This window comes from Egretta garzetta, unplaced genomic scaffold (genome assembly GCF_000687185.1).
Source record: "Egretta garzetta isolate BGI_Z169 unplaced genomic scaffold, ASM68718v1 scaffold419, whole genome shotgun sequence".
NCBI lineage: Eukaryota > Metazoa > Chordata > Aves > Pelecaniformes > Ardeidae > Egretta > Egretta garzetta.
In genome coordinates this window covers 680,523-707,773 of record NW_009260777.1, presented here as the reverse complement: position 1 = coordinate 707,773, position 27,251 = coordinate 680,523, and the positions used below count along the sequence as shown (strand labels likewise).

Below are 27,251 nucleotides of genomic sequence, written 5' to 3'. Positions count from 1 at the left end.
CCCCTTTTTTTTTTAATATTGAAGCCTGTAATTTAATTAAACCAGTATTTACCTGATGTGAGGTAATAAGGATGAATTAACTCCTCCTAAATCACTGTGGTGTGATTAAACAAGAAATCCTTCCCCCACTGACGTGCCTTATGGCTTCAGAGTTTGTGTTGGGGACAAAGAAGAGGAAACCACAGGCTGTGACTATGCTGGTGCTTTAATGAGGATGAGGGTGAGCTTTTGCAGCCAAAACCAGGCTTTGGCTTGTCGCAAGGGCTCTCCTCTCTGCCTGGGCCTTGCACCAGCAGAGGGCAGCAGAGATTGGAAGAAAACAAGGCTATGACAATCCTGCAGCAGTGGTCAGAAAGGGGGAGAAAAAATGTTCCTCCTATATATTTGCCTGAAAACCTGCATGTGCTAAGTGGGGGCAGAGGTGGGTGCATGTCCCCTGGTCCCTCGCCAGCTGAGAAGCACCAGCGAGGGCTCACCAAGGGCTTGCCACTGCATCCCTGATGCACTTTGAAGGAATGCAAATGTTATTTCTGTCCTTCTGCACCAGGGTCTTGCTCCTGTCATCCAGCTGGCAGAAGGAAAACATGGTGGTTAAATATTTGCAAGGAAGGCGAAAAGCAGTTCAGAATGACATCTGAGCCCCAGGTCTTGCTCAGAGCTGCAAAGAAAACAGAGCATGCAAAATTCTTGGTCCCTCTTGCCCAGCCGAGGCAAAAGCCTTGTGGAGGGACCTTTTCCTGACAGCGACTTTTATTCAGGGCGTGTTGGCAAGCTTCCCCTTTCCCTCCTTCTGCCGCAGCCGCTGCTGTGCCCCCAGCTCTCAGGAGCAGACCTTTGCTTCCCTTACACCAGCAGACTTGTCTTTCTGCCTCTGACGTTACCAGCTGCTTTCTCTCTGCACCCCTCACCCTCTTTCACGCCTTCCCCTCCATGGTTAAAGCCTGCGGGTTATAAAAACCAGCAGAGGGACAGCGCGAGCCCGCTTGCGCACCAGGCTCCTGCCAAACCCTCGCCCCGTGCTCCCCTGCTCACCCAGGGATCCACATCAGCAGCAAATGCCCAACCGAGATGGTGCCAGGAAGCTTTATGTTGCCTCCTTAGATTGATCTTAGGCAAATGTGCAGTTGAGGGCCAAATTTTCACAGCAAGGTTAAACACATAGCAACAATGAGTGCCGCAGCACATCACCATCATCCCATTTCCCACGCTTCTGCGAAGAAGCAGACCCTGCGCGTTGCTTTCTGGGGGCATTGCCCAGCAAAACAGTCCATTTTTACCAGAAAACAAAATGAAGGGGCTGGGTAGAGATTGCCCCCAGCTCCGCTCCGCTAGCTGCCCACTACCGCAAACACGGGCGATTTCATCATAAAGTAACTCAGCTTTATCGATGGGGAAAGCTACTCGCTGGACCGTGGCTCCCCAAAAGAGGATTATTAGGGATCCAATTACTTGTGCTGTATTGCAATTATTACTATTAACTTAAATAATTATAACTTCTTATTATTATAAGCTCCAGTGGAAGGAAGGCACCAACATTTGCTTTTCTTTGGAGTGAACCTCTCACTGAACCAAAGCTGTCTGCTGAGGACTTGCAGGTATATATTTAGCATATATTTGGAGGATTAAACAGTCTAAAATATCCACAGGGCTGCTGACTGCTTTGGCGCGATGTCTTGACTGTCCAGATGTGACTTTCAATTGTGCCCTTCACTTCTGCTTTATTTTTTTTTTTTGGCTTAGTTCATTGCTTCTGGGCAAATTTCTGACTGTTGTCCGTACTCCAGGCAGAAAACCCAGTGAAAAAGTACAGCTGTCTCAGCTGGCGTAGCGTTAAGTCTTTTTAAATTTTAAGGCATTTCTTACTACAAAAGGAAGGAGGAGGGTGTTTCTTGCCTCGCTGCACTGTGGTGTATACCAAGTTTATACGACTTGATGATCTTAAAGGTCATTTCCAACCTAAACAATTCTATGATTCTATACCATCCTTCCTCCTCCTCCTCCTCCTCCTCCTCCTGTGCTCACCAGGAGGCCTTTGCACTGGTCCTGATTAGAGGAGAACATTCTGGGAACAGGCAGCCCATCGATACACAAAGGAAAGTGGGGTGATCAAATGTGGTGCTAATGCATTCTGGCATGGTCCAAATCCTTACCTGCATGATTTTTTTTCTTTTTCTAGTGCCTCTCAAATGCAAGATTCATGAGCAGTGCCTAGATACGGACTGGCATATGAGAAGCAGGCTCAGAACCATCTTTACCACAGTTTCTTGCTGCAGCTGAGTTGCAGACTGAAAATATTGGCAGCTGATGACAGGGGTGCTGGAGAGTTTTTGGGCTTGTTCTGTGTGTGGTACCCAGCTGGGCCCCGTGACACAGAGCGTGACATACATGACCTGCTCTGCTAGACGGGGAGGCACATGGGGTTGAATGGTGCTTACTGACATCTTAGAAAATTTTTTTAAGATTTGGGGCAGGTTTTTAAATTGAGAATTCTGGCAAGGATCTTGCTTTACACCTCTTCCAGCACATGTAAATGGTGTAATTGCATGCCAAGGCTCCCCAGCTAGCACCAGGACCAAAACCAGCAGAGCTCACCAGCGTGGTGTTACACTCTTCTGCCGAGGGCTCAGTCATCGCTTGGAGCGATCCGGCCTCTCCCACGCACCCAAGACTGCTGCAGACGCTCCCTGTGAACAGTCCGTGGTTAACACGCAGCTCTGCAACTCGGGCGTTCGGTGGTGATGGGTCAGAGGGGTCACAAGCAATGGTTTGTCTCCCCTGACTGGATAAGCACGCAAAGAGAGTCAAGTAAACAGAACTGTCCAAAGCCCACAGATTTTTTGTTACTTATTTTAGTGAAAACTATTGATGGCAATTCTGAAAAGTCTGTTAGAACAGAGTCATTAAGGATGGAGTTTCCTTTCCTTTCCTTTCCTTTCCTTTCCTTTCCTTTCCTTTCCTTTCCTTTCCTTTCCTTTCCTTTCCTTTCCTTCCCTTCCCTTCCCTTCCACTTCCCTCTCCTCCCCCCCCTTCCCCCTCCCCTTTCCTTCCCTTTCCTTTCCAGAAAATGGTAAATTTTGAAGTTTTGATTACAAGCTTCATCAAAATTTTATTTAACAGGAAAATATTTCAATATTTTTCCCCCAACAGATCTTTCTCTGAATGCTTGAGGCTCAGGCTCATTTTAAAATTGGTTTCTGTAAGCAAAGCAGCATGCATCTCTGAAATTAATTTTCACTGAATATTTTTTGTGTTCAGGAAAAGTTCCCTCCCGCAGTTGTTCACCAAAAGCATGCTGCACCAGGTTAGGAACCTGGCCTCAGCAAATTCATTTTTAAAAAGATGCAAATCAGTGTTTCAAATGCAGATGGTGCCTTTCAGTACACACAAAGAGGTTTCACTGTCAGAAGGTGGTTATTCCTTGTTTACTGAGAAATTAAAATCTCTTCTCCCAGGTAGGCTTTACAAGTCACGCAGTGACCACAAGAAACCATTGAACTCTCAGGCTGGTAAGGGAAAACCCCAGCTGTTGGGGGTTACCAGCCAAGTCAGGTCGACTGGGAGAGGGAGGGCCTGCACCTTTATAAATGCGATCGCTTCAGCTGAGACAGGAGAATTTGGGGGGGGAAGCAAGGGGATGAGCAGCTCTGGCAAGCTCAGAGGGGAGTGCTACCAGGAGGGGTAAGGTATTGTGAAGGGGGGCTGAAAGGCATGAGGGGAAGAGAGTCATGATGCAACGGTTCTTTTACTATCTCTTTTAAGTAATGGTTATATTTGATTTCTTCTTTTTCTCTTTAGTAGATGCGGGGTCTCTGTGGCCAATCAGATAATAACTGCTGACAGACACTCAGAATTAATGGGAAATTTGAAGCTACTTTTGGCTTATGTGAATGTTTCTGGTTGTCCCTCTGTAATGGTTGTGCAGCTCACCAGCCATTCCCTGTGATGTGCTAGGCTGCTTTTGTCTCCTTTAGTCGATGGATAGGAGCTGGACTGCACAAAATTAGCAGGTTCCAATTTTCATAGTCTGCTCTTTGCCTTTCTACAGCTCTCCCATTTTTTCCTTTTGGGGCACCTGCACTCTGTTTCTCCTGTATGCAGCATGCCATAGGCTGTAGTAACCAGACTGTTGTAGCAGCTCTGTGGTGTTTAATTTCCCTGCAAACTCTATGCTACAAGGAAGAGCTTTTGGGTTGTACAAGCACTGCTGGTAGTAGGAGAGGACTTGCCCCACTTTTTCAGTAATACCACACACAGCAATACTGTTTTATTTTACTTTTTTTTTCTTGCCAGGGGTCTCCAAGGCTTATAATAGCAACAATACCATGGCTTAGCCTTGTCCCAGTCAAGTTCATTTGGGGAGGGGGGGAGGGCCTTACTTGGGGATGAGGAAACCCTCCTTTCTCCAGCCCTTTAAAGCCAATTACATTCTTCTTGCTGGAACTCTTCCCTGATTTGTTCTTACAAATGGGATGTTCCTTGGAGCTATAGCAAAGGATCTGTAGCAGCAGTAAGGCTAAATTAAATTTCCTGGGGTTCAATCCCAAATAATTGATAAGATGGGCTATTCAGGAGCCCTTCAAAGGTCCTGAGTTGTAATCATATTTATTACCTCCACTGCACTTACAGCAGCTCAGGAATTCCACTTTGTATCACCTGGTTGGCCTTAGCATGAGAGCATAGATTGCTGTGAGTGGAACAATATTTGTGCGGCAGCGTGCCTTCCAAAAAGACCAAGCGTGAATGGTAAATGCATTAAAAATGGGGAGAAAAAGAATGCTCTTACATTTTAGTTCATAAATATGTCTTTCATGAACCATAGGGTAAAGTGGGAAAAAATACACATCCTGCATGTGGGAAGCCTGTAAAATAATCTGAGGTGAGAGGACTTCTTGTCAAATGTGTCTTGTCTTGCAGCCTTTACTAAAGTTGTATTAAGGTCATTGCATCAAAGCGATCATTTGTCGTACTGTTTGCTTAGGACGAGATACCTCTGATTGTGTCTTCCTCCTAGATTAATGATGGTTGTAGAGGCAAGCTGGTGAAACTATGGAGGGGCCTAGAGACAACTCAGGGGCAGAGGAACTGCACAAAGGGACACGTTGTGTGTGTTTGTGTTTGGGCAGAAATGCATGGGTTGCTGGGGTGGACGAAAGAAGGAATTAGGGTGCGTGTGAATCCAGCTGTCCCCATATGAGAGGAAAGGAGCCCAGCGGTGAGGTGTTTTTTAAAAATGCAGAACATAAGATCAGTTCAATACAGGCCTGAAGCAGATGATTATTCATTGAGGTGTTTTTCCATCAAATATCTCTTGGTGCACAGTTACTACCATGGCCTGTAGTAGCTGATTAACTTTGAATGTTATTCAGCGCTGAGGTGTCCTGCATAACGAGGAGCCTTTGAAAGATACTCTGGAGTTAAAGAATTGAGTTTTGAGCACATAAATGCATGCCAATGGTTCTAAGGCAGCAACACCCAGCCCAAACTAATTTCATGTGTTTTGCAAGCAAACTTCAAATAGCACATGTTGGAAATTGGGGAATGAGGCGTGTAACTCTCTGTGTCCTGCAATGGAGTGGTACGCGAAGCATGTTTGGGTGCCAACAGCAGCCAGCCTGAGGTATGCACATAGTTTGAAACCATACTTGAAGATCTTGCAAGTGGCTTGAACTTTAAAGGCAAATAGCAAAGGAGGATCTATTACAGAATCTATTACAGCCTGGCTGTGAACCGAAACTAGTATACAACTCTCCTAGTCTTAGGTTGTATAGATGTGCGGAGTTCATCTTTCCTTTTCCTTTTGGTGTTGCTTTTGTCTGCTTAATTTTTCTGCATTGGTTTCCCTGTGTGATTTACTTCTCACTTGTGCTACCTGTCTCAAGGGACTGTCATGGTTGTGATCCATTTGAACCCCCACCTGCACATTTCCTTGTTCTCGCTATGATTTCTGACATGCAGCCAACTCGACTTTCCAGCAGGCGCTCTCACTTGGGAGCACGGTGCTCTGCTCTCTGTTACTGAGGTGTGTCTCTGACGATCACTTGGTACCCTTTAACACCATCCACTGAGCATCACTCAGCTCCTCCATGACCAGCCTACCTTCACTCGACACCTTTCCTTCTGCTGCTGCCAGTTTTAAATTCGGGAGCTTTATCCCTTGACTCCCCTTGTGACATCTGCTTCCATGTACCTAAAAATTTCCTATGTTGCTATTGCTGTTTCATGCAGCAGACTCTCCTCCTCTGCTTCTGGTGTAAAAGTGTGGAGTCTCAAACATGTACGTGAGGAGGACAATCCCGAAAAGTGCTTCTTGACTCTAGCCAAAGCCCTTTATTTGTGCCGATGCCTGCCTCGATGCCACCAGGACCTGAAGGAATTGACTCTTCATGCAAAAATGTCTTCTGAGCACTGGATTTTTTTGATTGGGTGTTAGATATCAAAAAACCATTAAAGACAGTGTTAGGTGCATATTATACTCAATTCTCTGAAAAAGCCACATGGTAGCTATTTTTTCAACCTGTAAATAAACACAATACCACTGACTTCCTCTCACTGAAACGAATACAGGAACCATAGGGAAGGCTCAGATGTACAATAGTGACAACCTTTATTGTTTGATTCCTTCCACAGACAGCAATGAGGCCACTCTGTTGATAAGATCTTAACAGCGAGACAGACTTTGAAAGCCCGAACCAGTATCATAGCCTCACAGTAGCGGCCAGAAGTGCTGACCTCACAAAAAACATAGGGGTGGGAACAGGCACCCATGTGTAATGTCCCTCCTGTGTGTTTGGTAAATGTTTCCTCTCTGGTGCAAAATGAGCTGCCTTCACAGTCATAGGCAATTGAGTGGCCAACCTTGCAGTGTGTGTGATGATGCTTTGTCTTGCCTCACCTGCCCTTTTGCTCCTGCAGAAAGCTGGTCCTGGGCTGAGTGAGGGCTGGGTGAGAAATGGGGGGAGTAGCTTGCAGAGAGGAGTGCCGAGCAACTGGCTCTAACAGCAGCGAACTCCTCACTAACCTCAATGATGTCACCCTGCCAAAACATGGTTCTACCTTGCAGGACGCATTAGGAGTTTCTGACTGTGCTGCTGGATATTTATTTTGATGTCTACTGCACAGCAAACTGGCCCCATGCCTCTCCTTCTAGAGATGTGGTTTTACTTGCCACTGTTCGTGGCCATCCTGCTCCTTGCATGCGCTGCCTTCTACCACTAACTTTAATGCTATTATTTTTATTTACAATCATCTGCAGCCAGCAGAAGTTTTATGCTGACAGGCAAAGATGATATGATGATATTAAGAATTCCAAGACAGCTGATATTTGAAATGGTATCTCACTTGCCTGTAAAGTCTTTCTTTATATTGAACTATTAAAATGCTAAACATAATCAGGATATTTTCTCCATGTAAGCAGCTTGTCATAAACTACTCGTGCACAACTGCGTTCATGCAAATGATACATTCAGTAGTGGTATTTGAAAATAGTATCTCACTAGATACGTCTACTTGCTTTGCATTTGTGTTGGTTACCTACTGAATATCGCATCTACGTCTGGGTGCGCAGCTGGAGTTAAAAAGGGGTTGCTGCACACTGTGTCATGCAGGCAGTGGTGATGTCTTTAAGAATGTGACTGCATAGGCTTTCCCCAATGATCTTCCACTCTGCTCTCTTCGTACCTAGGCAAATCCAGGCACAGAAACACTAACACACACATCAACAGGGGCAAAACTTGGTTCTTACTATGAGAAATTATGAACCAGAAAGAAAGAACCCAGTTTGAAGCTCAGATTTTGGAGTTCAAGACTTGCAATTAAAAAAAAAAAAAGAATGTTTGAAAACAGACTTTGAGAAGCAGCGTACTCTTGAGCCAGATGGCTCTCAAAATCTTGCAGTGTTCAAATAAATTTGAAGGATGGGTACTATCAAACCAGAAGCTGATTTAATTTGCAGTGTTTGTCTGGGCTGTTGTCTTCTCCCTTAAGGGACACGTACATTGCCACACTGGACAATCAGGGAGTGAACAGCATTGCTAGAAAACTTTCTCTCTCACGTGCCACCAGTAATTAGCTGAGGCCCTGAAACACAAGGGACTTTTATCCCTGATGCGTTGGCTAACTAGACTCTTCTCACAATCTATGTAAATATTTTTAAGTTTCCAAGGATAATTGGTCTAGAGCGTTCCACAGGCTATTTGCACATTGCAGAGTATATAATATCTGTGTGCTGCTTTCTTTTCTTCTGTAGCCTGACTGTTCTTGTATCCCATGAAAGAATAGATAGGAGGTTTCAGTTCACTTCTCCACGCTTTTTGTTTCTTTAGATATATTTTTATGGCATTCCCTCCCACTTCTTTCTTCTCTAAGCTAAACATTCCCAGTATTTCCAGCCTCTGCTTACCCAAAACTTGTCACCTGTTACTGCCTCTTTTGAAGCTGCAAATTCGGCTCGCTTCTTTGCTGCCAACCATTTTGCAGAGATAACCAACAAAACTCAAGAGGTGCCGAGTCTCTCAGCAGGCTGCTTTGGCCTGGTCCTGTCACACAAATCTTGATGTTCTACACTTCCTGCAATGAACTTTCAGTACCTTTTCTTCATCCTGAATTGCCACGGCCTCATCAGTTCACTTCTAAGACAGCAATTCCCACCCAAAGAACTCTTTTAACAGCAGGGAGGAGATCTGACTTTGCTGTTGTGGGGGCAAGCACTGATTTGAATCAGTTATGGATGTAGCTCTTAGTACAAGAACCCACATTCATGGGATCTCTGAATGCTTTTCAAGTTTGATGAAAATATCTCAAGGTCTTGATAACCGCTTTGCAACACTGCAGTTGGGGAATACACCCCCAGTGAGTGAGGGGAAAGGTTTGTGCGCTCTTGAAGGTATATGAGAGAGAGGATGAAAGCAGTAAGCTGGGCAGTGGTAGTCCTGGTTGTAAATGCTGTACTTCCTGTTGCCCCTGCAGACAATAAAGGTCACTGGTGTCTTAAATGATTTCTGAATGCTATCTTCATATCTTTGTGTTTAATACCCTTTTAGTAGGTAGGGTAACATACCTTCCAGGAGGAAGTTTTATGTTGGGGTGAAAAATAGCCTCATAAAGCCATACCTCTACAAAGTAAAAGGATGTGTATGTGTGTCACAACAATGGCCATTCCATGAACTACACTGAGCCAGCTCCAAGACTCAGTCACATGAGGATAAACCTTTTTCCAGACTAAGCCCTTAACAGAAGACTGTCTGCAACAAACATAATCTACAGAGGATGAACACTTTTTAATCATAACTGAGATACATTTACTGAGCACTGCATGATTCCTTCCTGACAGAGGAGTAGCCTTGTAGATTTTTGTCCCCTCAAAATATGTGCTGAAATAGCTTCCCCCAGCTGGTGTGCTTAGTCCATAACTTTTCTGTCAAAGGGACTTGTGGAGCTTTCTGAGTGGCCATCAAGGGTAAAGCGTTCACGGAGCAACTCTTGCTTTCTTACTAGCTCCTCTGTTGTGGCTTCAGGGGCCCAAATCTAGAAAGGAAAGGTATTTGTAGTTAATTTGGACATGACTTCTGCAACTGCAGCATTAAGAAGATACCGTGAGTCCTGAGACACAGAAGAAAACTAGCGTGGCCTCCCAGCAGAAGATACCACAACTGTTTGTGTATGTAGAAGCAGAGCATTTTCTTCTTGTTGCTTCCAATGCCTAAAGTGCCATGGGCTCAGATTAGGCATAATGTGGGAAAGAAGATCCACAGCTGATTATTTAGAATGACTGACTTGGGCCCAAGATCCTCAGAGTAGAAAACTGTAATTAGCTGTAGAGTCACTGGCAATGTAGCCTTATTCCCCTGAGATCATTGCAGAAACTAGCACAAATCAGGGTTGGGGAAATGGTAAACAAACCCCAAACAAAACCTCTCAGTCAGCAATGGTATTCTCTTCCTTTTTAAGGAGAAAAAAAAAAAACCAACTTGCTTTTCTCTGATCTTTTTCTGTTTCTCGGTTACTTACAAATGAGTATTAACAAGTCCCTGCTACAAAAATTATGTTTCCAGTATTCTAACTCCAGGAAGTAAATATTTAGTGTACTGTGAGCCATTTAGTTCAGTAACTGTCACTGACATGAGTCATCCTATGGTAACTAATTGAGAAGGCAAGTGAGAAGTTGGTGCCAGTCAATGTGTACAAGGGCTCCTACCCTTTGAGCATAAGAATGTAAAAGCCTGTACCACGAACATAGTTGTGTTTGCATTTTACTGTGGGTCCACTTTCATCCTATTTTAAAACCTGATAAGAGCTTGATTCCCATGATAATTTGTTTTATATAAATATATGTGTATGTATAGAATACATATACACGTATAAACCCTTTCGTTTACTGTTTGTGGCAATCTAGCCTGTGTCACATCATCTAGAATCCAGTTGAATTGTGAAGTAATTTCATCAGATTGTTCTGGTTTTTGATCTACAGCAAGGTCTACCTTTGAATTAACGTGAAACTGTGCTCATGTTTTGCTGCTGTACGTACTTTTCTGGGTTTGAATGAGATGTCTTCTCTCTTAGTAGCGCCACTGCTTATCAAAGAGTTTAGATAAATAACACTGTCCTCAGGGGAATGTGGCGTCTTTTCTTTTTCTGCAACTGGCAGAGATATCTGTGAAGGCTGAAAGAGAAGTTATCAGTTACACACATACATCGTGTTGGGAAGTAAGGAGCATGTCCTGCATCTTCTGACGCTTCTTTTGCTATTTACTATGTGTGTATTTTTCTTAATCTGTTTTTCTTAAAGCTGGTATTTTTTTATAACTAAAATTTGTGAGGGAAACCCTTTAAAAGGTAGGTGATGACTCTCTCTTGGACACTAAAACAGTAATTGCTCTTTAAGACTCATGAGGCAATCACCCAGTACCACTAGTGGTCCTGTCCTGTGCGGGCGATGAATAAATAAGCACCTAAGGCTGTCATCTTCATGCCTATGAAAGGCCTGTACTATCCCTGACAAATTCAAAACATTTTTGGAAAGAGGAAACCAATGTTTGGCTACTGGGATGCATTTACTACGCTGTTCCAGGCAGGACTGCTAAAGGATACTTCTAGCAACACATATACAACTGCATTTTCTCTCTAAATAGCATCCCAGGTCTGACTAACAAGTATCGCTGGTAAATCAGGAAGACCTCATCCACAATAAGACACCCAGGCTGTGGTCACGGAGGCTGATGTCAGCTGGGGAACCAGGGCAATCGTAAGGTACTCAAGGCTCCTGGGGGTGCGGGAAGGGCATTCAGGAGTATGACAGCCAAACACCAGTGTGGGATTTGGGAAACAGGACTCAAGTCAACAGTAGAAGAGGAAGGATGTGAGACAAACTGGTAAATGCAAAATCAGCAAGCCTGATATCACCTCAATGAGCAGAATAAAAAGACCTTTCTCCTAACTTGAAGGCTCTTGGTCTTACCCTGTGAAGAAACAGGTCCTGTCTTTAAGAAATCAGTTACCAGTTGCTCAGTAGTTACCACAACAGAGCTGGATGATCATGAACTTCAGGAGGCGGGGGAAAAGAAGAGGGAATATTTTCCTGTGTCCTGTCAGTGACGCAGGACATAATTCTTAAGTGGGACTGGGGAAGACATGAAGTTCATAAAAGTAAAAATTTCAATGAATGAACAAGTACTAGCGCTGGCAAGAGCAAGTACTGGTTTCTGAAAATACTCACTTTAACAAAACTAGCCTGGCTTATAGCTTTAGAGAGACAGGGACGGCAAATAAATGAAAGTAAGGAGCACTCTACTAACTATTGGCAAATCAGTCCTCTGTTACCATCTCTCATACCTCTTTTTTCACAGCTTGTACCTCTACAGGTGTCAGTGTAGAAGGTGACTTTGGCTTCACAACTTTTTCTGCTGCTTTTTTTTCTGGTATTCTTGGCAAATTTTCCAGTTTGTTTTCGAGCAGATCAATTATTCTAGAATCTGCAAATGCTTTAGCAATATCAAGAGCATTCTTTCCTGTATTTAAAAAAAATAAATACCTGTATCAGCTATGAAAATAAGCCTTGGCACTTGTTATTGCAACTGGATAATGACACTGCAGTTGACTGAATTTAATTAGGCCTCTATTTTATTAAACATTCAGTGCACCAGCAGCGTGTCAGACACTGGTGTGAGGACTGGCAGCCATCAGCACTGCTTGCAGAAATAAGGTCTTGCTGAAATGAGTCTTGGAACCAAAGATTGCAGGGATTCTGGGAGTGGTTGCTTTGCTCTTAATGCCCTGACATTTGCAGCTTAACATCCTGGTCCTGCAGGTTGTAACTTTGATCTTTGAGAGCTGAGAGCATTTAGGACTAGGAGACAGCTAGCACAGTACCAGGTTAGGAATGTAGACAGAGTTCTTGTAGGCATCTACCTCTCCTGGTACTTGCTCTGGGGCTGGCAAGGAGTCAAGGGAAAGCCCCATGGTTTAAATGGGGCCAAACACCTTCAGTGCTTAATAAAGGAAAAACTCTCCTGGATCTTATGAGATGAGAACCCATGGCTGTAAAGTACTTGTGAGGCGAAACTTCTGTGTGAATTAGAACTTCACATGGTAACCAAAATGGAGAATACAGATCCCTTCTACAAGCAGGGTTTCGCCTTTGGGAAGAAAAATTGTCATTATGCAGCAATGTTGCTTCCTATGTCAGCACAAGAGCTTAAAAATGTGATAAATGTTAACTGTTTAAAATTACTCTGAAAATAGAGGAAATAATGCTGAATGAGAGATCTGCTGTGAGGAGGTAACACTTCAGTATTGGTTCAGATTTGGTTTTCTGTTAAGTATTTTTTTCTCAGGGAATAATATTTACATGCTGAGCAGCAAGAAATTTTTTAACCAGTGCACAAAAAATAAGTGATTTAAATGGGTGGCAGAGTATACACTGGCCACAACCAAAACCTAATTTTCCATCAAATTATATTAATAACTTGATAGAATTTTTTCATTAAAGCCACTTATAACTCTGTCTATACCTTGTGAGGAGCACCAGTTTCCTTAATCATGTAATTAATCATGCTACTGCATTTTCTAGATGCATAAAACTCAGGAAAGCTGACTACTTACAATAGTGATTCCACACTGTAGAAATCTAATTGAACCAAAGTGTTCCAAGAACTTAATATTTTTTTTTTTAGTGAAACATGTATACACGTAAGGAAACAGGCCTTTTTGGAGACATTGATTATTTTTTTTTTTTTACCATTGCTGTTTGTAGCTTGGATGTCAGCACCTGCATCAATTAAAAAATAAACTATATCCAATCTGCAGATCTCGATGGCTCTCATTAGTGGGGTTGCATTGCCTATTGCAGGTGCATCCACTGCTGCTCCAGCCTTCACTATCAGTTCAGCCACATCCAGGTGTCCGTTATAGCAAGCGTGATGGAGAGGAGTCCACAAGAAATTGTCTGTTGCGTTTACATCAGCCCTACAAAAGAAAAAGAGAAGCTGTGGCAGAGGAAGCTCGCTACCAGATACAGTAGCATCCATGGCTCCGAGTACAATCAATGTTAACTGCCCACTGCAATGGCATATTCAATGTAAATAAGTATTTTCATACTGCTACTCTGAAACCATTTTAGTATCTGATATATACCTTGTCATGGGATATTAATCATAAGAGTGTGCCTGGGTGGTGATCATAGCCCCCTCTAAGCAAACACAGTGTCTTCTATGTGGAGGTTTTCACAGGTACAAAGAAAAATGGGCATTCAAACAGCTTAGTCCTCTAAAATGCTGCTGGTGTTTCTGCTCTAGCTTCACTGAGCATGGCCACAAGCAGATTAAGGAATTCAAAAAAGAATGCTTCTGGGCCAAGAACAGGTGCTCTAAAACATGCGGCAAAATTAATGTGGCAAAATTACCTACTGTCCAATTTACAAATGAGTTGGAGAAGGTCTGTCTCAGAAAATCTGAGGATTTAAAATGTTTTCATCTGCTGTGTCACTTGGCTATATCTGTTTCTGCTCCCAGGATAAAATTGGCATGTTCTGGAGGAAGCAAGGACTAATTTGGGGGAGAGATGTTCAATAAGCTGCCTTCAGGCGAAGCTGAGGGGAAAAAGCATTATCAGCCCTTTAGCAAGTGGCTGCCTTGGGAGCTGTTGGGCTTGGGTCATGCAAAAGCAAGGCTGGGGGGAATGAGAGCCCCTTAATGGCATTAAAAGGGAGGACATATGGTTCCCGCGTCTCTTTGAAGAAAGTGCAGTCCATGGCCACGCCCAGATCTGTGATCTCTCACATGTGCCATGCGTGGGTTTAGAAGGGCTCAAAACCTCCTGGGGGATTCCACAGTACTCAGCAGAGTGAATTACTTTCCTTTGTATTTGGGACAGCCTAAAGGTCCTGACCTGAATTGAAGTCACTCTCCCCTTTACTCTAGGGACAAAGAGCTGATGTGTCTTCCCAAAAGATGTGGAGGGAGGGAGAAGGAAGAAAAATTATGAAGGAAGCTTCTTCCAGGGATAGCTTTCTGCTCTTCAGGCCAGATGGTTAATGTATAACTAGATCAAAAGAACAGATTCATCTGTTCACCTTTTCTTGTTTAAATTTTTAATCTCTTTCTGAATTCTGCTTTTGGTGAGATCTTACTGCAGTAAATTCCCCAGACCTACCAGTGTGATGTTTGTTATCTTTCAGTTGCTTAGCTGTTATGGCTTATTTGTATGCAGTTTTCATTTCCTTTATACTTCCCGTTAAAATAAGCAGTTCCAGTTGTTCCACTTTCTCTCTCAACCCAACCTTTGCGCCTGTACTGTTACTCCGTCTGCCCCTGAATCCCTTTTGCTAACTTCATTCTATCAGAAACAAACTGGTCAAAGGGAACAGGGGCAACACAGCACTGACTTAAAAATTCTTGAGCATTTTCTCACAATCAAACATTAAATTTGACTTTAGCACAACTTTAATTTACTTCTGAGTCTGGAACAAGATAGAAAGTGGATACCACAAATTTATGTTTAAACTTCAGCATTTTCTATAGCTCTGAATAAATGTTTTGTTTTCTATTTGATATGGATTTTTGATACTGTACTGAAAAGGTTATTTTGTAAAAGTATTTGAACTCCCATGCCAAAGTGAAAGTATCTTGATGTCCACACTATTGAAAGCTGCAAAGCTAAACACTGTGCTGATAACTTCCCTCTCTGCTTTCTGATTTCTGTCAATTTAAAAATCTCAAATTTGGTACTATTTTTTTAAACTAAGTTATTAAACTTCTTGGTCTAACTGTTAAATGTGATGAGATGCGACTCTAGTGCTGTCTAGTGAGGCTTGACAAAAGCAGTGGAGATTAATTTGCTAGATTAATTTTATAACTCTTGAATCCTTATCTTTTTTACCAGGGTGTGTGAAGATCCATGTGCTGTTCAGTCTCTGCAGGAACTGGAGCAACAACTACAGCCTTAGAAAGGAATGTTAAAATGAATTCTAGCTATAGGTAGAGAAAAAAGCTAATGTAAATATCTTTGAAAAATGTTCATTTAAGCATTTATGTGAATGACTGTAGGACTACAGTAGTCAGGCAGTAAAAAGGAGATAACGCTATTACACAAGTAGGACTGAATCCTTCTTAAATTGCTTTCATTTTTAAGCTGTCATTGAGATTTTTCACAAGTGTGTCTGTAGGCTACAAAATTGCTGAAGCACTTCTGAAGTGAGGAACAGACTAAATAGCACCAGGCGCTTCTGGTGTAAATCCTGCTGCCTCAGCCAGCTGAGGCTGCAGAGGAAAGTGATTTTAAGGCTTAGCCCCTTTAAACATTTGCATGCAAAGGCCCTGGCATGTGGAACAGAGAAGTCCCACATTACCTTCATGATTTCAGGCAAGCCACTTGAGCCAGATTTCCATCAGGATCATTAATTTGATTTTGAGAGTTCGGTTTTGAGGATGCGCTATTTGAGACATGGGTATGAACTAACTGCAGTTCCAGTAAACTGGACTTGTAGGTACTCTGCATGTAACCAAAATGTCAACAGCCCAGACCTGGGGAACTTACCTCTTGGGTGTTTCAATTTCCCTGTTACTAAAATGTGAAAAATAATAAACTGACCCTCTGTAAGTCAGGATCTTATGGAACTAACTTAAATATTAGATGTCATGTAAAGAAAAAAGAAACCATAGTCTGTAGCATCCAAATGTCTACTGGAAATTTATGCTTTTGAAAGCCTTCCCAAAATAGCAAATTAAAAAAAAAAACCAAACCTCTGAAATTATCTTACCCCTTTTCCAGAAGATACTGCACAACATCTGTGTTCCCGCTTGCACATGCAGCCATCAAAGGTGTTTTGTAGTATTTATCTTTTGTGTCTACTTGCACACCCTCCTCAAATGCTTTCTGTAGAGACAGAATGTCCCCTGCTCTGACAAGGTAGTTAATATTCATGTACATTTTCCTTGGCTCATCTATATACCAGGCACGGTCATCGTGCACGGGATGGTCAGATGGGTGGTCACGGTTAAAATGGTAGCTGTCGGCAATGTTCTGAATAGCCTCAATCATGTACACAGGGAAGCCATCTTCCCTACGTGGACACGCGCTCTTGGGAATAACACAAATTGGCACAGGGACAGCAATGCCTCTTTTGCCTCTTCGTTTCTTCCCTTTCTTCTTCCCTTTGGGTCCAAAGGATGATATAAGACAGCTTTTCTCCAGGTATTTTGAGCCTTTAAAAAATTCTTCAGTGTTGATTCCCTCAGAGTGAGAGCCTTCGTGCATTTCAGCAATAGTTTGTATTTGTTCAATGTCCACAAAGGCACACTGCTTCTGAATAACTGAGATAAAATCATCTTTGGCTACTGTCCCATCTCCTTGGTCAACGGCCTCAAATGCCTTGTGGAGGGCAGGCTGGTGCTCCAAGGACCAGTCATACAGCCTCAGTGCCCAGCGGGGGTTGTCCTCCTTAGCCCCAGGCTTGGACTGTTTTATAAAGGTACCCTCAATTTTGCGCAACTCTGCTGCCGCTGCTTTAAAACCACCTTCCTTGGCAAGGGCTCTTGGAGTCTTTGCTAACAAGTTTGTCCACGTAGGGTCACAGCCTAAAAATACGGACACAATTTCACTGATAATGCAGTGGAATTAGTAATTACTGATTATGTAATATAAGAGCATTGTAATATACATGCAACTAATTGCCACAGGTCTACAATTTTATACTGTTTTAACTCTAAACAGTGGTAGTAGATGGAACCACATCATTGCTCTCAGACTGGAACGTTAGTCATGCGTCCATATTTGTTTCCCAAAGGGAGATTCATTGGGCAACCCATGCTCTACTTACCCATCCATGAATCTGCTCTTGAGTATTTATAGAAAGGGAGACGTTCAGTGAAAATTTTACATTTTTACTTCAAGTGGTGAGCAACATTAAGAAGAAACAAACTAAGATAAATGTCACTCGCTGTTCTATACCCAGGCTTGCAATTTGGTGATGGACCGCTAGTTAAACGTTTGAATCACAAGAACAGAATGTAGGATTTTTGCATGGTACTTTTGAATCAAAACTTGAAGTGATATAATTATCTGATTAAGTGGGAAAATGATCATAGCTTCTTTGGAGTATGTTTCAGTGCCCACGGGCACCAAGTTTCCTCCATGCTACACTGGGATAATTTTTTTAAATGATGAGCAAGCCAAAAATGAATTTTCTATTGGAAGATTCAATATGATACTTCTAAAAACAACTAAAACCACAACCACTTAGTACAGTCCAGTTTTAAATTACACAAACCCATGATGTTTCTGCTGCTTTCTTTAAGGAATGTTTTATCTCAGCCACATTAGTAGAAATAAGTCATAAAAGCCTATGTTAGACACTTCTTAATGACAATTACATATGCCACATGATACCTCAGAGTCAAATCTTTCATAAAAGTCCAAGTGAAATTTTTCCTTTAGCACAGAAAAATATACACGATAGTTGCAGACTAACTTATTTTTCATGTACCTCTTTGTCCTATGAACTTGCAGCAATTTGCAAATCCTCCCTCCGCAGCATAATGAAGTGGTGTGTTACCATTCATAGCAATCAGGCCCAAGTCTCCATTGTAAGCTGAAATAATCCTCAAAATCTAGAAAAACAAAGACAGTACCACCAAAAATCTTGTCTGTTTCTTAAGATGGGGAAGCGTGAGAATGATTTACAAACAAATGCAATGTCATATATTCCCAGTTATATAGTGAACTTCTGATCCAGCTGATCAATGTGCATGTCATTTTCAAATTTTCTATAGTACTGTGCTTACTTAACCGTGGAAATAGAAACCTCGTTCAGCTTTAGACATCAAGGACAATCTTCGCTCCCACCAGCCTACTGCAGGCCACTGTCTTAAAGCAGCACTGATGGTGCATGCACAATCAAAACTGCATAATTTTATATACTTTGAAGATGATGTGGGTGGTAAGGAAGAAAGTGCCTACCTGCAGCTGTTTGCATCTGCCCTTCTTATAATGGTAATGTTTCATCCAAGTTACACAGCTGTGACATGCTACACATTGAGAGAAACAAGCTCTCCAGTGGAGCTGTTCACACCAGACAGCCACACTAGCACACACACTCAGAGGTACCTTGGCAAAAAAGGCTCTGCAATTATGAGAGACATTCTATCACTGCTGGATTCCCTTTGATACTGAAAAAGAAGCTGCTTTTGATTGCTGATTATTATGTTTTGATCAGCTGAGATACTGGACTCAAAATAAAGAAAAAAAACCACCCAACAAAACATCCAATCCTCAAAAAACCAAACAAAAAAACCACCCCAGGCTTGGCTTTGCAGCAATGTTTTAATGCCACAAATGATGATACCTCAAAAAAGCCTCCTTTGGCTGCAAAATGTGCAGCACTGTGTCTTTCAAGGTCAAACAGGTTAACATCAGCTCCTCTCTCAAGTAGACCACGCACCAGCTCGAGAACACCTTCTCTTGAGGCTTCCATTAAGGCTGTGCGACCCGTGGCCTGCAAGGTAGCAAGAAAACAATACAGAATTTGTTCCATATGCAAATTCCGGTTGGAATAATATGATCTGATTGTTGCAAGGTGGCTTAAAACTGAAGGTCTCCTTCTAGGTATTTACCACTAAAAAGGAGAGAAGTCTAATAGTTTGAGAGATACCTGTAGGTAAACTTTAAGAATCTAGTCATAATGCTGCTAAAACATGAGTAGTCAAATCCCAGCAACTCAAGTAAATGAGTAGCTTGAGTCCCTTGAATAGTCCCCATGAAAATAAATTCCTTAGTTAAAGAATTCTTTATGCATGTTTACAAAATTTAACACAAAATACCACCTCTATCATGAAAGAGCATAAGGAGCTGTGGCTGGAGGAGTGCTATGGGAAAGGCAGAGCAACTGGGGAATTTCACTACTGTTCTGAGAGGAAAAGTTCACATTCTAAACATTAATGCTATCTCTTTTTCTAGATAATAGTGTATGTTTGTGATTAGCAGGACCTATTTTCTTTATAATGGCTGACTTTGGTCGATCTGGTGACTTTCCCAAGAACAGAGCACTTCTTGGATCAAGGATCACCTGCTATTAACATGTTGGCCCACAGCAACACTTAGGATATCTGACTTGCCACTCTACAGAGGGGCAAAGAGAGCAGTGAGCCATGGATATTGTTCCGCCAAACCACACTTTCTTCCCTGATACCTCTGGGCCTAGCAAACCATTCCTATTATGTGACCAGGTATGTGCCTATCATATTTAAAAAAAAAAAAAAAAAAAGCAGATTTGTTACATTTACAGGTACACTGAGTACATGAAGCAGGCACGTGCATAAGAGGATGGGATAAGGATGTCCAAACATTGGTTTTGCTAAAGCTACAAGCTAGGAAGAATACTGCAAAGCTAGGACCAAAGCAAAAGCCATGGGTAACTATAAGGGAAAGCTTGAGATCCTTGGCATAATCAACAGCATGGAGCTTCAGTCCCTCAGGTCTTTATTAAATTAAGGAAGTAAACAAATAAATTACTAAGACAGATGTACAAAAGAGAGAAAAGAGTTTCTTATGCCTTGTCCCTGTTTTGATTCCCCATCAGAGCTTTCATGCTGGCCTCATGTTTTATTGTACCTTATTTCAACCCTGAAAACCTTAGGACGCACCCAGGAAAAGTACTCAGCATTGCTCCACTGAAGTACAGTGAACTGCAACACCTAAGGGCTGGCCCAGTTACATTTTGGGTTTGTAAAATATTTGTACTCTATTCTACAAAAATCTGAATCAGGATACGTGGTTCAAGCAGAAGACTTGAATCCCTGCTCCTGCAAAAAAAGGGTGATACAGAAAAAGGGAACAGGAATGGCCACAGTGTTAAGCACTTTCATCACTGCTTTATTATTTTAATGTGATGATGTATGGTCACATACTCTAGTTGTCTGGTAACTAGTCTATACACCTGTATATATGTTCTTAGTTACAGAAATATTCATACTGGGTTTCTTGCATTGGGATTTGCTCCACTTTCCAAGAAATTCAGACATATTTCTTTAATATCATGAGCTTGCTCACAGGCTTGTAGAAATACAGGCTTCCCATCAGTAGTGCAGTTGTTAACATCTGCGCCATAATCCAAGGCAATTCGCATGCAGTGGTAGTGACGTCTTGTAGGTAAAATGCAGTAAAACAAAACACCTGCAAAGAAAAACAGCAGGGATTATGGTGCAATACCAAATAATTAGAAAGGTTACTTAGGCTGTAAGCTTCACAGCTGAACAGACAAACTCATTCAATAGAGACCCATTAACTTCTCTTGGGGTATATACATGCAAAAAAAGACTTCTTGTTTAGGGCCTTTGAACTTGGGGACTAAACCAGAATTGTATAGGTGATAGGTCATGGGAGGAACACGATTCTCAATCTCAAGTTATCTTGCAGCTATGTACTGGAAAGACCTATGATTTAAAGGCCTAGAGTGCTCAGGGAGAACTATTGTCATTCTCATCAAAGGTCTTACGGCCAGTAGCTTCTGTCAAGCTGTAAGGATTAGCCTCAACCATGGTTCCTTTCTACAGATTGGACACAACGTATGTAGCAAGTGTGTAACACAGTAAGGGGTCATTTTATGGTATTTGTGGTCTTACCTTTCCCTTCATTATCCACAGCAGTCATGTCTGCTTTAGCTTTTGCTAATAAATCCAAAACCAACTCATGGCCTAGCTCAGCTGCCTTCATTGCTGGAGTACATCCCATTTTGTCCTGGACATCTGGATGAGCTCCCTGTTCCAGCAAGAAGCTGCACATGTCAGTGTCATTTTTAATGCAGGCCAAATGAAGGGCACTACATCCTTCCACAGGCTCTGTGAAATTAATGAGATTTGGGAATCCATTCTGGACCAGCTTTTCAATTTGCTTCTTGTCTTTCTGGTGAATGCACTGAAGAAGTTTGTAGATCTGTAAGTTTAGAAGTCTCTTATCCACCGGTAACATCCTGGAAGAAGAAAAAATGGCTTCTTTCAAGGAAGTAATTTCTGCATGGGGAGAGAAGAAATCTTGTAAACTCGGAGATGAGATTATAATTACATCCCGGTAAGAACAGGAATCAAACTATGTTCAAGGCATGAAAATATCCACTTTAACTTGACAGAGCACTAAGCTTTCAATGAATTTATCTCATTTAGTATATACAGCATATATAGAGACTATACAAACACATGTAGCACCTTGCAAAATTTTTCTTTCTCGTCTTCAAACTGTTCTGAAAAAGTCTCATTCAAAGTGAAAATTAAGTTACAAAACTGTAAGGTAAGTGCTCTCCATTCAAGGAACTATTATAATCTACAATTACTTGGAATCCTAAGGGGAGGCTGATCATCTGTCATTTTAGTACTTCAAAGGGAAAAAAAAAGATCAAATCACAAGTCACAGTGTCCTCTACACTTGCTGAAACATAAAATGGATACCAGCACCACCTCATCAGCACCTGAGCACCACCTTTTTTTTGGTAGCTGATGTATGAACTTCCTGCTGGGCTACGTACATAAAAGAGTAAGTTGCATTTCTCTGCAGCAAAACACTTGAGGAAAAAAAAGATGCAGACAGTGGGGCACTGGCCTGGAAAAAGGTTCTCCCCGGTGACTCGACACATGCTTCCCGAGAAAGGTGCGGTGCAGGAAACCAGCTTTACATTTGCCTCATCTGTCTCTCTCTTTTTTTTTTTTTTTTTTTTTTTTCTGGCTTTTTAGCCTCTTTTAGCTAGTCTCAGCATTTGTGGCTGGAGGGTCAAGCAAGGGTCAGACATTATAAGGAGCATTTCTAAAGCTTGCTTAAGTGGATGGGAAGCTTCCTGTCAGCTTCAGCAAGCCTTGGGTCAGCCTGTCCTCCAAAAACAACAGTGCGCTTACAGGAGATGCAACAAAAAAATGTGGAGAAACAAGCATCCTGTTGGGGAATACTTGGGGGCTGTGGGTTTGTTGGGGTTTTTTTTAATTAGAATGTAGCCTGTAAATGGGACCACTCAGCAATCTGCCTGGCTGTTGCTGGGTGCTTTGCGGATGTCCAAGAAAAGGTGAGTTTTAAGAGAGAGATGCAGAAGGATGCACAATTCCAACAGACTTTTTTGAGGCAACATCTCCCATTCTGGAAACAAAGCCCGAGAGAAAACCGCAGGAAAAGTAGAAAAAAATTAATGAAGGCTAATCGTGTTGGGAATGGCTAGAGTGTGGTAATTCTTGTACCACAGGTAAAACATGCCAGTTGTCCTTTCTATAACTACTGTCTTCCATTTCTTCTGAAGTTCTGTGGCCAGCCTGTTTTTGGAGCAACAAAGGCAGGGGTCAAGTTTACTGTTGGCAGATCTCTGAGAACTTGTGTTTCCGCTTGCTAAACCAGCTACTTGCCACTGCATCTGGCCATGCTGCCTAAAGATACCTGCAGCCCTGAGTGCAGGTATGTGCAGAACAATCCGGTTACACCGACTGATACATCTGACAGCAGCTGATCACTTCTCCCTTGTAATAGAGTTAAAATAGCAGAGGTGTTTCAGGATCGGAGTAAGGAAAAGGTGGGGAAGGGCCATGGAATGCCTGGAGCCATTTAAAAGCTGCCCTCTCTAGTCTATGGAGCGTTGCAAAATATTCATTCTTTGCTAGAAAAACTGTTTGTCATTGTAACAGTTTTGACCAGCTTTGCCCCGTGTTTTATTTGAATGGCACTAGTATTAGAAGCTGCTTACTTGCCCAAGTGTTTAAGTGGGCACTAAAATGCACAGACTTTCTCTCTGCAATGAAATCTGGTCAGAATAGGTCAGCTGCTCCCACAGTTTGGGGGCTTTCTCCATTTAAATACGACATTGCTTAAATGCTAAATTCTTTTCTGTGTAGGTCTTATACAACCCCCATTATGATCATATGCAAAGTATATTCTCACAATGCACAATTAAATCATTAAGTAGCAATCATAGAACCATAGAATCATAGAATGTCTTGGGTTAGAAGGGACCCCTAGAGGACATCTAGTGCAACCCCCCTGCAGTGAGCAGGGACTCCGCTAACTAGATCAGGTTGCTCAGAGCCCCATCCAACCTGGCCTTGAATGTTTCCAGGGATGGGGCCTCCACTGCCTCTCTGGGCAACCTGTTCCAGTGTTTCACTACCCTCATTGTATAGAATTTCTTCCTTATATCCAGTCTAAACCTACCCTGCTTCAGTTTAAAACCATTACCCCTTGTCCTGTCACAGCTGGCCCTACTAGAAAGATTTTCCCCATCTTTCCCCCTTTAAGTACTGAAAGGCCACAACTTAAATCTGTCGCCTGTGGCTTGTTTATTCTCATCCCTACCATGTTGTGCTTCTTGTGGCACATTGCTGTGTGAAAGTGAATAAATGCAGAGATTTATTTTTTTCCTACTGACAGGGGTTACAACTATAGCAACACTCTAGTCCTAAAGTTTAGAGTTGAGAAATAAGGCTACTTCTTGGTAATGCCCTGGAAGAAGCAAAAACTAGAGTCCTCTATGGAGTCTAGCTTTGAGAGCTGGAACATTAGGAAGTAATTTCTAAGCAAATCCTCAATACAAGAAGTTTTTTCTGGCTTCTGAGCACAGGCAAAGAAGTGGTGTAAACTCTGCAGGGACTGTGGCAAGGAGCAGCAAGAAGGTACTGCAGGGAAGGCTCTTACACCACTGAAAATCAGAAAAAGAAATGTTTTTTAAAGATACTTAGATGGAGCTGACAAGCTCAAATGTTCTCTCATACTCTTGTTCCATTTCCCATCACCCTGCAGCAGTAAGGAACTTTGGTTTACTTCCAAAAACTGGATCATTTCTTCCCACTGTTATTCATTATTTGCACATGGATTTTGCACAGCATTTTTTCAGAAACTCATTTGGGATCAAACCTTGCCTTTTCTTCCCTTCTTTCTCTCTCCTGAAGCCGCAAACACTGAAGAAATTACATTCTCCACAGAAATAGGTTAGTAATGCTACAGAACATGAGCAGCATTGCAGTTGGTAAGAATCTGTTAGTGACATTCAATGAAGGCACAAATGGATATAATATTCAATGCACATGGATTTGGATTTATTTTATAGATTATCCTTGAGATTCAGAAGAGTGCTAGCGCTACCTCTTGCACAAACACTACACTCAGTCTCTGAAGTACCAGCATCCAGAATAAGCATGTCCCAGAATGCCGTGGTTTCCAGAGGGTAAGGCAACACACTTGCAAAGCAAGTCCAAACCTAAAGTGCATCTCACACACCCAAGCAGCTACTGGTTGTAAGCAAACACCTGCCATCACTGATGTTCCAGTTCCTGCCAGCGTCCGCAGAAGTGACGCAGCAAAGGGGCATGGGCTGTCGCAGGAACAGCAGTGGCTTTGAGAGGCAACAGGAGAATCAGCAGCCCTGGTGGGAAAGGCGGGCATGTGCTGCGTGCGTTAGGTACGACAGAATAGGGCTGGAAAACAACACACCACACAATACTCTTGCAATGTCCCTGTATATATACCCAATGATCACTTTAACTGCATTATTAGGTATTACTTGCTCCCTACAACCAGTCTTGTGCAGGACATGAGATTGACAGCACACCTTTCCTTTTTGCTCACAGGGTAATGTATTGCACTCCATTACAATTTTAGCCCCAATTCAGCCTGATCAGTTTTTCCTGGTGCTTTCAAGATGCTTATCATGGTATTCTTTTAATACTGCACAGACCATAACGAAATTGTTTCTGCAAATGTAAGTGAAATTATTTTCATCACAATGGTGAAGTATGTTGTTATCTCAATTGAACCACCGGTGAGATCCTACCAAGTTTAAAGTCTTTTCTTCAAAGCATTAAGAACCAACAATTTACATGAAATAACTGTAACAGTTTAACTGTGACAATATTTCTTTGCAGTATTTCTTGAAAGTGAACGGATCAAGTTTTATTGAAGTTTCTACAGTAACAATCAAAGTAAGACAGGTGGGGTAGAAAACTCTACCCAGAGTCAGGTAAAGTTACAAGCAAGTGAAACAGGCTTCTATAATGAAAATGTAGCTACAGCATCCTGCAAATTTTTATTAAGTAAATTCTACTAACCACACATATGTCATAGAGTTTTTATCACTTCACCTGTAGCAGATCTTTTAATGGAAAATGAGGGATTGTTAACGTGGCTTTGAGACTGTCATGCTCTGGGGAGGACTTCATGAAGCTATAATCATAAATCCCAAGCTTGTAACATCTGCTTAGCAACAGTTTTATCTGTTGACAAACATCAACAGAATCACTGCCTTCATTCTGCCAGCTTGTATCATCGTTTTGGTTGAGAGCATGAACTCATTTCAAATTCAGATTAATCCTTTTCCCGGTACACCTAGTATTAAGAAAATAATTTTAATCAGATTCTTGTTTTCTCACAAAGCTTTCCAAGCCGTGATGAGATACGTTGACAGAGAGGGAAGGTCTGGTGGCCAGCACACTCACCTGCTGACTCTCTGTCAAAGCCTGGTGCCTGACTGCTGCTGGAAGCACTTGTGACTCCTTTTTTAAACTCTTCAACATCTTTCAGTTTCAACATTTCAAGTTGAAAACATCCCTTTAATTATGACTATTCACAAACCAGTAAACAAATTTTTTCATGTGTTTTATCTTTAGTGAGAGAAAATAGCTCAGCACTTTCTAAATTTAATCCATTTACATGCTGGCCATAGAGATAAGCATGAGCCCTAAATGCTGGTATAAAAGAAACCAATATGGTAACAGTGCCACACTGTATTTACAGCTTTATATAAGTAATTGCACTGGATTTTTGGCTGTGACAAATGTTTAATAGGAGTCATGCAAGCAAAATCCTCCTAAAACTGAATTCCAGCATAATGAATAGCCTATAATGCTGAGCTTTCTCTTTGACCCCTTCTTGGTGTTAACTCTCAAGAAATGCTTTGCCTTGGGCTGAGGCATAGCTTAGCACCGAGCGATGCTCGCTTCCTGGCATTCCCTGTCTGAACTGAGCAGGTTTCAATCTCATGTTGAGATCTCGGCCCAAATTCAGCCCTCTGGGAAACTGGGCCCAGTCCCGAGCACTGAAGAGAGAGTCCTGAGGTCATGGCTGGATTAGATCAGAAGGCATGTGTTCTTCTGTCTTCAGCTTGCCTTGCAGCTTGCAGTCACTTTAGTGTTCATCCAAAATGGAATGTAATAAAAAGTCGCCAGCCTGCTTTGGGGAGGGCAGGCAGTCCTCAGGGCCAGCCAGCACCTGGCAATCAGGTATATGAGCAGCAGCTGCTGGGGACAAGGGTCGAGAAGAGGCTGCTCCTCAGCTAGGAGGAGAGCTCGGGTTCCTTGCGGGACCCTGGACTGCTGGGGAGCTGGTGCTGCACCCAGGAGCAGGGGACAGGGTATGCAACTGCTCCCACAGAGCCTGAAGCGCTAAGGGCCCTGGAGAAGCCAGGTAAGGGATAGATCTGGTGTTAGTTGTTGGTTTGTTTTTTTTTTTATCCTTGGGTTGCAACTCAGAGGAAAGTGTGTCCTGTAGAGGAAACTGGCTTTAATGGGAGAGAAAATTCTGGAAAGGGAATACGTTGCAGAGCTGGCATTGACCCACGCTGTAACTTAAGTAGTAAGGGCTTGCTTGCCTGATGATGCAGAAAGACAAACTGAGGTAATTTCCAGTCTGCCCTCCTCTGAGAGAGGTACCAGGCATAAGGGGGCTGCTGATGTCTAGTCTAGAGTATTTCTTTTGGAAACGGGAAGCACAGCGGCTCTGTGGTGCCGCTCCTGCTGTGCCTCCTCCCCCCC

At 42.4% G+C, this 27,251-nt stretch overlaps 1 protein-coding gene across 1 annotated transcript; it reads right to left on the bottom strand.

The window, feature by feature from the left end:
- Nucleotides 1–9,396: 9,396 nt before the first annotated feature.
- ANKEF1 (ankyrin repeat and EF-hand domain containing 1) lies at nt 9,397–21,453 on the bottom strand. The gene is made up of 9 exons (XM_009646370.1): nt 21,108–21,453; nt 20,459–20,658; nt 18,833–18,982; nt 17,975–18,098; nt 16,250–17,066; nt 13,232–13,458; nt 11,827–12,002; nt 10,523–10,657; nt 9,397–9,522 (listed from the first exon to the last, which is right to left on the bottom strand). Exons 1-9 carry the CDS (start codon nt 21,451–21,453, stop codon nt 9,397–9,399), a joined length of 2,301 nt encoding a protein of 766 aa, XP_009644665.1.
- Nucleotides 21,454–27,251: the final 5,798 nt, after the last annotated feature.